General features: G+C 38.9%; 1 protein-coding gene across 5 annotated transcripts in view; it reads left to right on the forward strand.

The window, feature by feature from the left end:
• PTBP2 (polypyrimidine tract binding protein 2) overlaps positions 1 to 15,207 on the forward strand; it is a 56,383-nt gene extending 41,176 nt beyond the window's left edge. For 3 of the 5 annotated variants that reach the window (XM_005482058.4, XM_014263785.3, XM_026790498.2), the window contains one exon: positions 105 to 15,207. In XM_005482058.4, the coding sequence (XP_005482115.2) occupies positions 105 to 237 (133 nt within the window). In that variant the 3' untranslated portion in view covers positions 238 to 15,207. The remainder of the gene's footprint in view (positions 1 to 104) is intronic. The other 2 variants (XM_005482059.4, XM_005482060.4) reach the window with 1 other exon arrangement.
• The last annotated feature ends 308 nt before the right edge of the window (positions 15,208 to 15,515 follow it).

Below are 15,515 nucleotides of genomic sequence, written 5' to 3' on the forward strand. Positions count from 1 at the left end.
AAAAAAGAATTTTGCAGCACATCTTTAAAAAGTATATATCAAATTGCAAACATTAGGAGCAGCCCTGTAGTGTTCAAGTTCCTAATTCCATTATTTTGTTTCAGAAGAGATCACAAGATGGCGCTTCTTCAGATGTCAACAGTAGAAGAAGCTATTCAGGCTTTGATTGATCTTCACAATTACAATCTGGGAGAAAGTCACCATCTGAGAGTCTCTTTCTCTAAGTCAACTATTTAAAAAGGCAGATAGAGAATGAAGGTGTATTGCATTGTTTGGTGTTGTCACCTTTTGACTGTTCAGGAAAGTGGGGACCAGAGTTTGTCTTCTGTTTTTTTATTTTTTCATGCTGTTACCATTCCTTGATTGTTTTAAAAAAATAATTAAAAAAAGGCAGTGATCTTAACTGCTTTTCAAGTGTTCAACAGTTGTTTAGATAAACCATTGTTTTGTTTAAAAGATTTCAAATTAATACGACATTTTTTCAACTTAGTTGACGTACGTGCCTTAAAAAGGAAAATTAGTACTGCTGGAATTGCATAACTAGTAAAAAGCAAATTTGGTTGTCTGGGGCACATTGTTACATGATAATTTAAATATGTTTAGGCAGGGGTGTGTAAAAAGGTTAAGTTTTTGTTTTCTCCTGCTTGATAGATTTCTTTATCTGCTGGCTTATCACTTATTTCCTTTTTAATTGGATAAAATGCATTACACTGAAAAAGTAAAATGATTTTATTTGATTTTTGCTACTTTTTGCTATGTGTTCTTTTTTAAAAAAAGCCTTTTGTATTTCATTGTTCTGGTCTAGATTCAGTTATGAATGTAGGCATTAGTTAAAATTAACAAGGTACAGAATATTAATTTCTTAAAGGACAAAAAGTGACTTCTGTGACTTTGAGCCCTACGTGAAAAGCATTGTGGAATCTTAACCTTTTTGTACACACTCTTGTGGGATGTATCATATAAATGTCAGCACTAAGTAATGTCTTGTTTGTGGCTGAATATTTTTCGTAGATGTTTTTGAAGTTGACATGACTTACGTGCATTTCAATATATATTGCCATCTTTAGTTTGTAATTAAGATATGGAATATGGTTGTGGATTTCTGAGCATGTACAGACTGGTCAAGCTAGTTCAGGAAATGGTGCATGTATTTTTCAATGATGAAGAAAGTTTGCTGCAGATGCTTGCAGGAAATTTTGTGGCAGTTTTCTAAAACTGACAACCAGGTGGGACCAAAGTTTATGTGCCTTTAGTCTTAATTTACCTTGCATTGTAATATTCAGTTTTAATAAATCTCTTCAAAATATTTTGTATTTAGAAATTGATCTGACTTTACTATAAACATGGCTCAGAATCTGCAGATCCAGTTAATTTGAAAGCAGTTCACTGACAGTCTGAACTGTTACCTTGATTCTGTTTAAATGACCAATACTTTTTGAAATTGATGTACTTAGTTTCAAGATTCATAGATTCTGTTATCTATGTAGAAAAAAAAAGGTCATGTATATTTTCTATTAGTTGAGTTTTTACATCTTTAGAATTGTAAAATTCAGTATAGTTTGGAAGTGGCACAATTAAAAATTAATTTTCTAACAAAGTTGGGAGGTTTGATGGTTGTTTAATTTCATTTTGTGTGTACTCTGCTTACCTCTGTAGCATGCTCAATAAACACTTCTGTAGCTCTGTATTCACCTTTTCTGTCTTTCTCTGCTGCTTTCTATCTCTTCTCTTCTTTGTTTTCCACTTCTACTGTGCTTCTAAATTCATGTTATTCTCTGCCAGGGTGGGAAAAGCATAACATTAAAAACTACTATTTATGGCTTTTTACCATAAATCTGATGCTGTGAAAAATACCAACTCTTTATGTTCAGATAGTGACCCCTTTGCAGGCATGTGTGCAAATTAAACATTTCCCACCCTGTTATAACTTACTGCTTTAAAGACATAACCTTTATTGTAGTTTGTTAGCTCTCTCTTTCTATCTTTTTAGTTTTTAAGCAGATTTGTGCACTAATAGATCTCTCAGGTTTGCCATGCTCTCTTGCTGCAAGTTTCATCTTTCATTTTTTTTGTGTGTGCTATAAAGATTTTCTACTAATCATACAGTACACTCATGGGTGAAAGTAACAAAGGATTTCACATGAGATCCGTGGACCATACATGTTTGAGAACAGGATGCTTCACCTTTTCAGAGTCATGGGTTCAAATGAATATTAGAACAGTTTGGGCACTTCAGTAGTTTTTCTGTATATTACTTTGAACTGATTGTTGTGGGGTTTTTTTCCCTTTCAGTTAGAAATAGGATTTTACACAGTTGCCATTTAAGAGTAACTGAATGATCCTGGAGCATTCGCTTAAGCTGTCAGCATTCAAGTCAAAGCATTTTTCAGTCACTTTTCCAGTACAACCACTGTAGGTACATTGATGTCAGAATACTTTGTGAACTGATGTCTTCCTTTGGGTGGCTTTCAAATCACTAAATAGCTCTCAGCTTTTGAAGGTCAGGGTATAATGTAGGGGCTTGCATTAGTCTTAATACATTAAATAAAATGCATTTTATCAGAATTACACTCAATATATGATTTAAGTCATACTCCAGGTAATGCAGTGATCAACCAATCTGAAGTGCTGATAGAATCCTATTCATCCATACTCAAAGTTTGGGAATCAGCATTTTTTTCCAATTGGAGCACCCAAATGCACAGATGTGACTATTTCCAGTGATTTAAGCAGTAGTTAAGGGTCTGACTGAGCTGATCTGTTACATTTTTCATCTGTACAATATGATGTCCCATATTTTTCTAAAATAAAAGCGTGTCAAATTTCCTTTTGTCTATCAGAATGTGCTTGCGTGTTTCAGCTAGAAATGTGACTTGAAATTTGCCATTCTGTGTGTTCAGCTTGTGCTGAAATGTTTCCACTCCAAAACGTGTATCAGATAGCATACAGTGATTGCCATATGTGTAATTTTGAAATAACTGTAAACATCTGCACTGTCTGATTGTGTACAAATGTAGGGGTTTATAAAAGGGTAACTTACATTCTTCTTGCCAGGCTTGTTTCCTTAAAAAGAAGTTTCTATACTTTTCTCATTTTGAAAACTTCCGTGGCAAAAACCTCAAGGGAAAGAGTATATATTGGCTTTGACTTATTATAAATTCAGCAGCTTTTATTACAAGGTTATATTTGTATCAGCCAAAATTAAAAGTAATGACAGTCATAATTGTCATGAAAGCATTTTTTATTAATCTGAAGAAAATCACTGTTCAGTTATGGATACTTAGTCTTTAAAGTGGTATCTCTTCAGAAAATACAGACTTAGTAATGTCTTAACTCCTAGAACTTTCAAAAACTTCTTTTTCATGAGATGGTAATGCATTTTGTATAGTAATTTGTACATTTTTGTTGTTATAAAATGTAAATAAGTTTCTGTATTTTTAGCTCTTCAGAATGTGAAAAGCATCACTTTTATTAAAATTTTACTAAAAATAAGATTCATGAATAACTTCTTACACTCCATGGAATGTGAGTTTTCAGATTGTTAGTAAAACTTTACCATAGGCATGGTGATTCTCCAAACTCAATTTCAGATTTTTAAAATAATTCTGGTATTTTGTCAGAGGGCAGTTGCTGATTTTTATTTCTTCGTGAGTTGTTACATTTTTCTGTGGTGGAACAATGAAATTGGTTGGAGAAGTCCAAAAATGATCTTTGATCAGATAATGTTGAGTGGCAAATACAGTATGTAAGTGAAATGAACCAAAATCTTATAGCATTCTAACTATAAACTGGGAGAAAACTTCAAAGCTAAGTGGATACGCTTAAAAGTATTTCTGTACATTGTAATTTAACATGTTACGAAAGGTGCCTTTGCCCTGCAGGAATAACAGTTCACACAACTATTTGTGGCTTGCCATTTTTAATGTTTTGTATTGAGAATTAGTTTCATAAGCCATTTTACAAAAGCAGTTTATTTGATTCTTTATGAGTTTCCTTATGTTTTCTAGTATCTTACAGCATGACAAGACTACTAAGGTCCTGCTGGTCTGCCGGATTTAAGGCACTGTGATTTCAAACTCTAGTTTGCTCCAGATAATTTGTCTAATTCTGTGCTTAGATAACATGTACTTCTGTCAAAACATTAGAAAAAAAAATTCTGGATTTTTTTTGCCAACAAGAATATAAATCCACTAGTCCCGTCTCAATAAATGGTTTTCCTAATATCAAATGTGTTACAGTGAGCAAGACTGCTCAAAAGGTTTGACTGTGTTACATAGGGATGAGGCTGAAGTCCTCGTTCTGTTGCAGACTCTGAGACAACCTGAAATTCAGTTTTGCTGAGGTGAACAAATTTTCTCTTAAATAATCAGGCAGAATACCCCGTGTCTTGTAGTCCTGCTGTGGGTAGAATGGGAGAATAGATATAGATGTACAAGGACATCTGCAATATTTCTTACCTTCCTGGTTTCTTGGAGAGCTGAGCAGCTGCAGCCTGCTAGTGTGATTCCAGCCACAGAAAGGATAGGAAGAAAGAAAGAATGATTTTTTTGCAAGTATAGGATTTGGCATGGTCTTTTCTACTTAATGGGCCTTGGTAAAGTTAGTCAGTCAGTAGGTTGCAGTAATCTTAACTATCGAGAATGATAAACCATTAATTATCCTGTTGGTGCATTGGCTTGCTGGAACCAGTGACAAAGTTCACGCCTTGCTGTGGAATTAGAGGCCACAATAATGCAGCTTTAAAGAATTTCTTTACCTTGCTTTTTCCTTTAATGTAAGAATTTAGTATCACATAATCTGAGTATTTCAAGGTTTGAAATTCTCTCTAGTGCATGTGTTTGGTCTTTGAGGATGGTTAACAAAATGAGATTGGTAAGTTCCTGCTTCACCTTTAAAAAAATTACTGCTTGCTATATCTGTTGTTTTCTGAGTTGAGTGGATTTTCCTGTGATCAACAAACTAAACTTGGATGAGGGTTACATTGCTTTGTTTTTTCCTTTTCAAAGTTTACAGCATGTGACGTTTAAAATCTATTCTTTCTTTCTTAGTGCTGGAGGCAGGCAGCAAAGGAATAGTGAAGAACTTTTTTCCTTGGGAAAAATATGAATTAAATTCAGATTGATTTAAATGTCTCAAAAAACTTAGCTGAAACTAGCATTCCTATTATGGAAGAGTTCTGCATGTTTTATGAGCTTTAGCCTGGTTTCATTAGGAAATGAGGCATGTGTAATCTCTGTGTGAATGTCCTGTTCCCAAGATAACCCCTTTGCCTTCCTTGTCACTCCTGTACCCTTTGGTGGCCTTCCTGGCAGGCATAGGGGATGAAGGTCTCCAGCAGTAAGGCATTTCTGTTTCTGTGCTCATGATCAGTTGGCTTGCTAGGTCCAAGTCCTTACTTTCAGTAAGGAGTAAGTACTTTCAGTCCTACAGGCAAGGGAAGGGAAGATCAGGTGCCTTGTCTTTTGCTGAGACTTCTCAAGGAGGCCCAGACCTGATTCTCTCCCTCTTAATGGGCAGCAGCTTCAGAGGTAGCCAGCTTGGTGGGGCCTGGGGATGCTGGGTACAGGACAGAGAAGTGAAAGGGAAGGGATATTTTGCAGGAGGAGCAGAGTATTGGGCAGAGGCGTGTTGAGGGTGTTTCAGTAGCTTGCTTTCAGTTGTCTCGTGTAAATAGATGTGAAAAATAATTGGCAAGGTGAGACATATTGACTGAATAATTCTGTTAGGGGTATTTTACAAACTAGTCTGAAAAAAAGTAGTCCAGCTTGTGAAGTAAGTGTGATGGATTTTCACTTCAGCTCAACAGGTACAGGGGTGTCAGAGCTTAGCACTTTCCTGCAGACTGCTGTGGAAGATGGTTTTCCTAGGATGAGTACTTATCATCCCTGGAAGCCAGCAAGACTGAAAGCCTGAAGCCTCTAGCCCTAGGTTAGGCTACATGTCAGGGTAGTTTAGGATGATTGACACTGATGGCTGGCCAAAGAGTAGATAAAGTGAGCTAGTGGGATCCAGGAAGAGATTTGTTAGAGGAGTCATCAAGTGACACGCAGGGACTGGCATTTTTTGATGAAAAATAGAAGCTGTAAAATTTCTGACTGTATTCCATGGCAGGGTACAGCAGTGTCCTTTGGGCTAACCCTATTCCCCCTAGTTCCTTAATGCCTGGGGCTTATCTCTGACAGCATCAACACTCTTTGAAGATCTCAGTTGTGCAGCTGAAATCGTGCTGGACTAGTCTGTTCTTTTCTGAAGCAAGAAAGGTTTCTTGGCAGCTGCATCTGACAAGCACCAGTGATTTGTTGTGTGTCGTGGGATACTGGCCTTTCCATGTTAAAACACTGGCAATCCTCAGCTAGTAAAGAGTCCTGGTGCTGTGTCAACAAAATACCCCTTTCATCACGCTGTGCTTTGTTGTCTAAACATTAACCTTCAGGTATTGACTCCGATAATTTGAGTAAGCTTTTTGTGAACAATGTTTATCTTTAAGGAAGATTTTCCTTTTTTCCTCTCTTTTTAGAGAGGGAAATTTTCCTGTTGATTATAGAAAATAAACTAGAAGTTGCCATTTTCCAATTCCTAAGCAAATTTTGGTTGTCCTCAACAACTTGGACCAGAAGTGCGTGTAACTTATTTAAACTCTGATGGCAGAAGTCACACATCCTCAGTCTGTATCATTGCTCCTAGACTTCATGGAAAACATAATCTTGACCTAAATCTTGCTACAATTAAAAAGTCTGCTTTTGTTTTTGGAAAGTGGTCATTTTCAAGTTCCTCTTAGATTGAAGATGGAACTAAACCTCATCTTCTTTTAAGTGTAGTTACATTAAAATACCTGGTTAATAGTAGATAACCTCTTCCTGTTGGTAGCTCTTCACTCAAAACAGGTCTTATAAACAGAGGTGTTTGTGGTGCCATCATGTTACAATTGAAAAATTTGTTCTTTTAATTAGAGAATGGTAACACCAAGCACTTCTGCACTGCTGTGGGTGAACTCTAAATGGGTTTTTTCCTGCAGGTGGCATACCTTGCTTGAGTACATGTACAGCAAGTTTTGGTCCGCCAAGGGATGTGCTCAGTTTTGGCAATGGAGGAATTGCCACATCACCACCCATTACTGATGGCAAGTGACTGGAGTTGCTCAGCAAAACTGAAGTCAGCAGAGTGCAAGTGATCTTGCTAACAGATCAATATTAACATTTATTTGCAATTTCCTTAAGGATACCTGGAAATCTTTAAAAGTAGTTTGCTTTTCAAAGCAAACAGGTAAGGTATCTGAACTTTTTTTCACAGAAATGTAGACTGTTGGTTTGTATAAACTATGATCTATAAATTTTTGCACAGATCTTCTGAATAAGTTGCCCTAAGGAAAGGGATTCTACATTTCATTTAATTTCTAATTCCAGCTTTTGCAAATCTTGAGTCAGTTGAAAACTTGTATTTTTACTGATTTGAAATAGTCAAATAATCAATAACCCTTTCATACACTTCCTTTTTCAGTCCACAGCAGCTTCCTCAGTTTCTAAAGATGGGAATTCTGTAAAACATAGCTTTTTTTCCAGGGTGATTTCAAACAACATACATTATATAGAACATCAAACAACATACATTACATACTCCTGCATAGCTAAAGAAAGGCAAAAAGATTCTTCCTATGGTAGGAGCGTTTATCCAGTTGCCTTCTTGGCTTAGAACTGCATGGGAAGCTTCCAGAGAGATGTACTGGAAAGGAGATACATTGTGCTTTGGTGTACCTGGACTGCAGTACAAACCCTAAACTTCCCTCAGTGAGCCCTCACGCTTGAAGCAAAACCTGGTTATGTGCTGCAGCTGTTAGATTCCTTGGAATTCAGGCCTTGCAGATTCAGTGTTCATGGAGCTTCTCGGCACTTCTGAGATCCTTAGGTAACAATAGCAGGTTGCATCCATGATTTCAGAACTTTTGGGGTGAGTACTGTAGTGAGATTAGGGCTCTTTGCACTTCAGGCTCTTGGATTAAGACACTGAATAGCCCTAGAAAAATCTGGGAACTCTTCAGTCTGTTTTGAGAAAGTTCCCTCCTAAGAAGTCACTAGATATTGAAAGTTATATTCATTTCAGCTTCACTTAGGATTTAACAACATGCTTCAATCCTGAGTAACCAACATCCTTGTAACACTCCAAGAGAAGCTCTTAAAATGCAGGCGTGTTTTTAAAATATTTTTGGAACTTAAAGTTATGCTCTGAATAATGCTTTTGTAATTAAAAAGTTACATTTTTCAGTCCCCTCTTTTGTATTTCTGTAGTAAATGTTACTTAGGTTTATTTTAGCAGAATTTAATAATAGTCAATGTAGAAGTTGGTGAATTTGCAGGAGGATTACCACTTGGAACAATAGGCATTAGTTTTCTGTGCTGGAAAGAACAAGTCCAGGCTTCTGGCACTTAGAAGGTGGTATCTAGGCAACTGCTACTGCATGCCAAGATCCTCTCTTGTGCAGACATCTGCCCTGCCAAAACCGTGTTCTGGGGAGAAGAGAAAGTTCATCCAGATGTAGTGATTGAGTATGCAAAGAAAATGAAACTGAGGACAAATCCTGTAAATACTGAACTGCTACACAGGAACTTCAGCTCCCTAGAGATGAGACAAGTGGCTGAAAGCTTCCTCTGCCCGCACCATGTGAAAGGTGGCTACTGCAGGGCACCTGTCCTGAACTTGTACCCTCTCTCAGCTGGTTTCAGCCTATATCCTTGCACTCCTTTTCATAAGATTGCTTTTTCTTCCTTTCCCAATTTCAAAAATGAATTTGCAAGTTTTAAAGTAGCAGTGTTTTAGGTTTTTTTTTAAATCCGTCAAGTGGTGCTATGCAGATGAGCTGGTGTGTTGCTGTGAGGCCAGGTGTGATTCACTTAAAAACTGGAAATGATGTAAGGCACTGAATGTAGCTGAGACTTCGCTTTCACAGATTAATAATTGTCACAAATAGAGCTCTGATCTTTGGGCTGCCCTAATCTATAGTACAAAATCTCCTGTTGAGTAAGTTTGTGTACATCAAGTTGCCTTTCTCTGTCAAGGGAACAGAATGCTTATTGCCACCACTCTATTGTTCAGAGACATTAACAACTCCTTCTACTGGAGCTGATGTTTTTAACTGGCTGATTTATATGAGTTATCAGGTTTGTTACAGACTTTCTCATTCTTCTGTGTTTGGCAATTTTAGAAGTGTTAAAGTGTCAAAATATCTTACACTTGTTAGCGTTTAAGCACCTTCTTTTGCAATCATTTCAAGATGGAACCATTACAAGTTTCAAATATTTGGGATGTCATCTTTGTTCCAAATTTGGTTTTAAGATACTTCATGCTTGTAAAATTGCAACTGGATTTTAAAAGTCTAACATGTACAGCTGCCTGATCCCTTGTACAAAATGTGATGAAAGATTTAGCAACACTTTAAATATATTGGTACTAATAATGTAACCTATTTCTCTCTCCTATCCCTTGGCTAATGTGGCTGTCAAGGAGGGGAGGTGCCAAAAGCTCCTCTTGCAGTGCAAGAAGCAGCCAGGAATCGTTCAGGAGGTGCTTTCACTTTACAGCTGGGCTGTTCTAAAGGCTTGCTGTTATTCAAGGGATTAGTTCTGCTCCTGCCATTCTTGCTTGGGGGTCTTCTGCCAGCTCTGGTGCCTGTCTTCTTGCCCTTCATCTGCATGATTCAAACTGCTAAACTGACAGCATCCCTACCAAAATAGTCAGACTTTTGCCTTGTCTTCTTTTTTGGTACTGGTTTTTGCCCTTTGGTCGACTGAACCTGGTCACTGAATGGTTACAGAAATGCTAAAGGAGATGAAGCGTACTTCTAGGAGGAGGGGGGAAAACAACTCTGCCTGCTTCAACTGAAGTCAAAGATCAGCTAAAATGTAACAAAATCTCATATTTAGAATATTTTAGCTGATATAGCTGTTCAGGCCTAAAGGCTGGAACTGTCACAGATTTTAGATATAGGTGGAAATACTGAGTTACTCTAGGACTTCAGAAAATAAACACCTTGATATTTATTTACCTAAGTGCCCATATGAATATTTTTAGTTTCTAGACATTAATAATTACTAAAATACTGTATATTACACAGAATTGTAACTTAAATTAACATAACACATCACTTTACAACAGCATCATATGAAATGGTCTGCCACACACTGCCAAATAAGTGCATTACATCAACTTCATGGGCTATGTGAAATGTTTTTAAACTTCTTAATATTTTTCCTTCAGTGAAAAAGGAAAAAATACTTGTAATTATGGATTAATGAGCTCTGGGATGCTGTTTATTTTGCATGGGTTTTTGGGGGTTGTGCTTTTTTCCCCTCCTTTTGCCTATTATGCCTCTTTTTTTGAGTTTCTGTCATTGCTGCTTTAGATCCAAGCAGGATTCACCAGGCACAGCTCTTTTGAAATCTCTGGTTATTATCTGGGTGGGATTTTCCTGTTCTCAGACATGCTCTTTTAAAACAATGTGTTAGTTTCTTGTTAATCATGCTAAGAATTAAGTTTGCTTTTAAATTATGGAATTGGGCTGACATTAATGCCATAAGTTTCTTAAAGCAAAGCTTCTCTTTGACTTTGAAGTGTCAGATATGTCGTAAAGGCCGTAAGAATTCTCAGATAAAGACTTCTGATTTTTGCCTCATCATATATAAGAGGAGAAAGACAAAAAAAAAAAAAAAAGGTGCTTCATGAGCCAGGATTTTACAGCTTTATGGTGACAGATAATGGTAATATTTACTACTTATGAGCCATGCACATAAATCTACATATTTATGTAGTAATGAATACAGTAAAATATTGTGGCATTTCTACTTAGAACATAATTGCCATGTATATTAACATGGATCTGGATGTCATAGAAAGTGAGCCAAAAATAAAGGTGTTTTACCAAATTGATTCAGTGCTATGGGATTATTTTAAGAAGCTATAATAAGGGAGGTTCTTGAGAAATAGACTGAAATATTTGTTTATTTGTAATGACAATGTAAAGGTGATAAGCAGTGTCATTCTTACAGCTGATTACATGCTGCAAAGGTAGCTGTAGATTAGTTCTTGTACTAAATTTCTGGAGTGTATAAATAGCTCTGTTCTTTAGAGTCAAAGCAGATAGAACATTGAACTGAAAACTGAAAAAGTTCTGCAAGACTTGGTTTACTCTTTTCTAAAATTTTGCACCTCTTTTTCCCCTTGCTCAATCATGTCTCCTTTTCCATTTTCAATTTATCTCAGCCTAGATACACCAAACCTTAAATGACATTAATGTTTTTCTTTTCTCTACCTTAACACCTGCCTGTCATCCATCACGCCACCTGCCCCAGGTTTGGAGCATTTGCATTGTTTACATTGATTGGTTTTGAAAGCTGCTCTCCTGCTTTGTTCTCCATCCAGCATTGCATCCTTGTACCTTATTCCCCTGATGCTGCTGCCTCCTTGTCCTCTGTGCGCCACCTTTCCCCTGTGAGTGATCTCCACGCTCTCTCTTTGGGCTCCCTTTGCTGGTTGGAGGTGTAGCGGTGCTGTGGCAAACCCAGCACCCAAATGCTGTTGTTGGCCCTCTGCAGGTGTGAGCACGCTGGGAACTCCTGGGTTTGGGAGCAGTTTCAGGAATGCCTTGTCTTCTCCAGCCACAGCTGACCTTGGGAGGACTTAATGATTGTAAACCTGAGCACAGAGAGTGCTGCCTGGTGATGAACCATCTTCATCCTTCATGTCCTGTGACCTCACCAGAGACTGTGCAATGGGGCACTTGAGCAAGACCTGTTGTCTGTTCAGAGCATCACAAGACTAACAGCAAGATGTCCAGGTAAAAGTGATGGTCCTTATGCTGAAATGAGGGGTGGGGATGTTGGGATGTTGAGAATCTGTTTTCTATGGATGTATGTACAGGTTAAAATCAGACTTTAAATCTTGCTGGATAGTTATAATGGTGGTAGCAATGCTTCTAAACGCATGCCAGAGCTTTCCATTTTATTGATGTGCAAAGCAAAATGCACAACAATTTTTTAAAGGTGTTTTATGGGTTTTGACCCAGTCCCTTTCCATCTGTATGGGTCTGTTTCTTGGGAAAGATACTTATGGGATATGGCAGAATTTCTAGTTAGTTTTGGTTTTTTAGATCACAAAATCTACTTCTGTACTAAAGGAAGGGCTAGTAATGAGAAAGGATCAATTGACAAGAGAAAGGGTGATTGCTAGTGTTGAGCAGGGGAAATGTGCGTGCTGTTCTCAGGGTTTTCTTAAAACAGTTTCTTTCAGCATGTTCTTTAATGACCTTGAAGGTGAGGTTAATTTGATATTGATCAGATTAACAAATGTAAAATCTGGTAAATAAAAGCAATTAATTGAAAAGAGTGAGGAGGTTGAATAAAAGTAAGGGGATCTTAAACATTTGGAAGAATGAGAGGCTACAGAACTGCTGGTGTTCCTGAAGTTATGCACAAACTTGTGACACCTTGTTACTTGCTAGAGAGAACTTTGATTCCAGGGGCCTCTTGTGCTTCAGCATTTGATACTGTTCACACTGAACCAACCACTGAAGCACAGCAGAAAATAAGGTCTTGTCTCCCAGGATTTCTAGTTGGATTGCAAGCACCCAGACTTTCTTTAGAGGCTGCTATGTAATTAGTCCTAACATGGCCCAGGAAAGCAGAGGAGATTTTGAGCTTGCTGTCAGTGTTGCATTAAAGTACTGTGCTATTGTGTCATGTTTATGTTATTGAAAGAGGTGGAAGGATGTTGAGATTTAAAGGCTCTGTTTCTGAGCCTTGGCTGCAGACTTGGGGGTCAGACACATGAGTATCCCTGTGTTCAGTATAAGTATTGGTTCTTGTCTCTGGCCTTCATGGCAAATATTCTGCCTTCTTGCTAAAGATGGGCAGTGTGAGTGCGGGGTATGGGACACCTGCGTGTCCTCATTTCCTTGATTCATGCAAATCCTGATTCATTCCCAAAGAGCACATCTTTCCAAAGATGCTGACAGGTCATGAGAGTAAACCTAGCAGCACACCCCATGTGCTCAGAGTTCATGATCCTCATCTCTTCCAAAGCAAACCCTGTAGTCTGTTCTCTACAGTGCCTTTGTTCTGGGAGGTGCTGGGGTTTATGGAAATTTTCACAGACCTAGCAGGGAAGCTCCAGTCTGTATTGTGCACTAACATCTTGAGTAGACGCTTTAGGCAGATGCTTTTTCCTACTGTTGCTACTTATTCTGTGCTTTACATATAAATGAGAAGACGTGAGAAATCAGCCAGCAAGCCCAGGCACCAGGGCTTTGCTTTCATGCGGTGGGCAGAGAGAGAAAATGAAGTAGTGTTAACTGCCTACCTCACTGCCTCCTTCAGCCCATTCTCATCCCATGAGTCCACTGAAAAGCCTCTCACATTTCTGTACTAGAAATAACATTAGCAGGGAAAAAAACCTAAACCACACTCCACTTCATACACTGCAGCTGTATCATCTTTTCCCAGGTGCCTGTGTTGCTTTTAAGAAAAATAATAGAAACAATAGTGAGGAAAGACAGAGCACAAACAATTCCCACTCTTCCCCTTGAAGTGAGCAGTTTAAAAATGGGCTTATTTTGTTAGAATTCAGGGTAAATGCTTTTCAATAGATGAGAGATACTTTAGCTCAGTTCCAATGGACTCCACCAAATCAACCTCCCACCCAATTCAATTAATTCCCTTCCCCCTGTGTGTAAGGAACAAGGTTTGGATATAAAAACACTAAATGTAAGATTAAAACGTCTACAGAGATGATCAGAAGGGAGTCTATTTTAATAACCCTCTCAGATTGCTGTGCATGAGATGTGGAAGTAGGAGGTTTAATCTCAGCGCAGTGCCTTTACAATTATAATCAGAATTGAGCTGAGTATTGGTCAATAGGAAATTTGCTCCTCAGGGTAGGGAGAGGACTGTAACAAGAATTAAGTCTCAGGATGTTAGTGAAGGAAACCATCTGAAAAGAATAATCAACTGCAGTGGTATGGATCTCGGGTTCCCAGAAAGAATTGTTTAAAATTAAACAAAAACCCAGAGCAAGAAACAGCAGAAAATTCACAGAGACTAAGATGTTCATTGTACAAGCAGGAGAGAAACATAAGTTCCAAGTGCATCATGCTTTCCCTTGCTGATTTTTTGCTTTAAGATATTTACAGCTGGTGTCAGTGTAAAAGGAAGAAGTTATTCACTCTTTCTTTATGCCCAAGATTAGTTCCTATAAATCAGTGCAGAGTGTATGAAAATTGTCATTACTTTTAGGCAGGTCATGGGCTAGGAGACATAAAAGGTGCCAATTGAAAACCATTCTGTGGGTGCCCACCTCTTTATTTGCTAAGATGTAAATTTCATTTCTAGTTTTGTTTTGCTGCCCTCTCGGTAACAAAAAATACTCTATACTCCAAGGAAAGAAAAGATGTTAATGGTACAATTTTGAGCTTTAGCAAAAGGCACTTGGGTTTATTTCTCTGTTCTTGAGGTTTCTCAGGGCTCCATTCCTGGCCCTGTACTCTTCAACCTCTTCATCAATGACCTGGACACAGGACTGGAAGGGACACTGAGCACACGGATCTGTTCACAGATGATACAAAACTGGGAGGAGCTGTTGGCTTCTTGGAAGGCAGCGAGGCGCTGCAGAGAGAGGGCTGGGCAATCACCAGCCATAGGGAGTTCTACAAGGGAGAGTGCTGGGCTTGGCACCTGGCATGGGGCAGCCCTGGTGTACAGACAGGCTGGGGAAGGAGAGGCTGGACCGCAGAAAGGGGCCTGGGGGACCTGGTCAAGGCAAAGTTGAACATGAGCCAGCAGGGCCCTGGCAGCCAGGAGGAACATCCCTGTCCTGGGGACATCAGGGACAGCATCACCGCCAGGCAAGGGAGGGGATTGTCCCGCTCTGCTCTGAGCTGGGGCGGCCTCACCTCGAGCGCTGGGGGCTTCTGGGTGCCACAATCCAAAAAAGACATTGAGCTGTTAGAGAGGGTCCAAAGGATGGTGAAGGCTCCAGAAGGGAAGCTGTGTGACGAGTGGCTGAGGTCACTTGGTCTGTTCAGCTGGAGAAAAGGAGACTGAGGGGAGACACTTCAACAACCTTGCCAAGGAAGCAGAGGGGCAGGTGCCAATCTCTTCACTCTCGTGACCAGTGACAGGACTCAAAAATCCAGCATGAAGCTGAGTTAGGGAAGGTTTTGGTTCAGTATCAGGGAAAAGATTTTCACCCAGAGGATGTTTGGGCACTGGAACAGGGTCTCCAGGGCAGTGGTCACAGCAGCAGCCTGGCAGAGGTCAAGAAGCTGTCAGAGAGCACTCTCAGGTACAGGCTGTGACTTGTGGGTATGGTGCTGTGCTGGGCCAGGAGCTGGACTCGATGATCCTGATGGGTCCCTTCCAACTCAGCACATGCTGTGACTCATACTCAAAACAGGAAATGGTTTTAGCAAAAGGCACTTAACAAAATATTTCTGGAATTACACCACATATTCATGAAAATGTTTGCATTTCTGC

This window comes from Zonotrichia albicollis, chromosome 8 (genome assembly GCF_047830755.1).
Source record: "Zonotrichia albicollis isolate bZonAlb1 chromosome 8, bZonAlb1.hap1, whole genome shotgun sequence".
NCBI classification, from domain to species: Eukaryota; Metazoa; Chordata; class Aves; order Passeriformes; family Passerellidae; genus Zonotrichia; species Zonotrichia albicollis.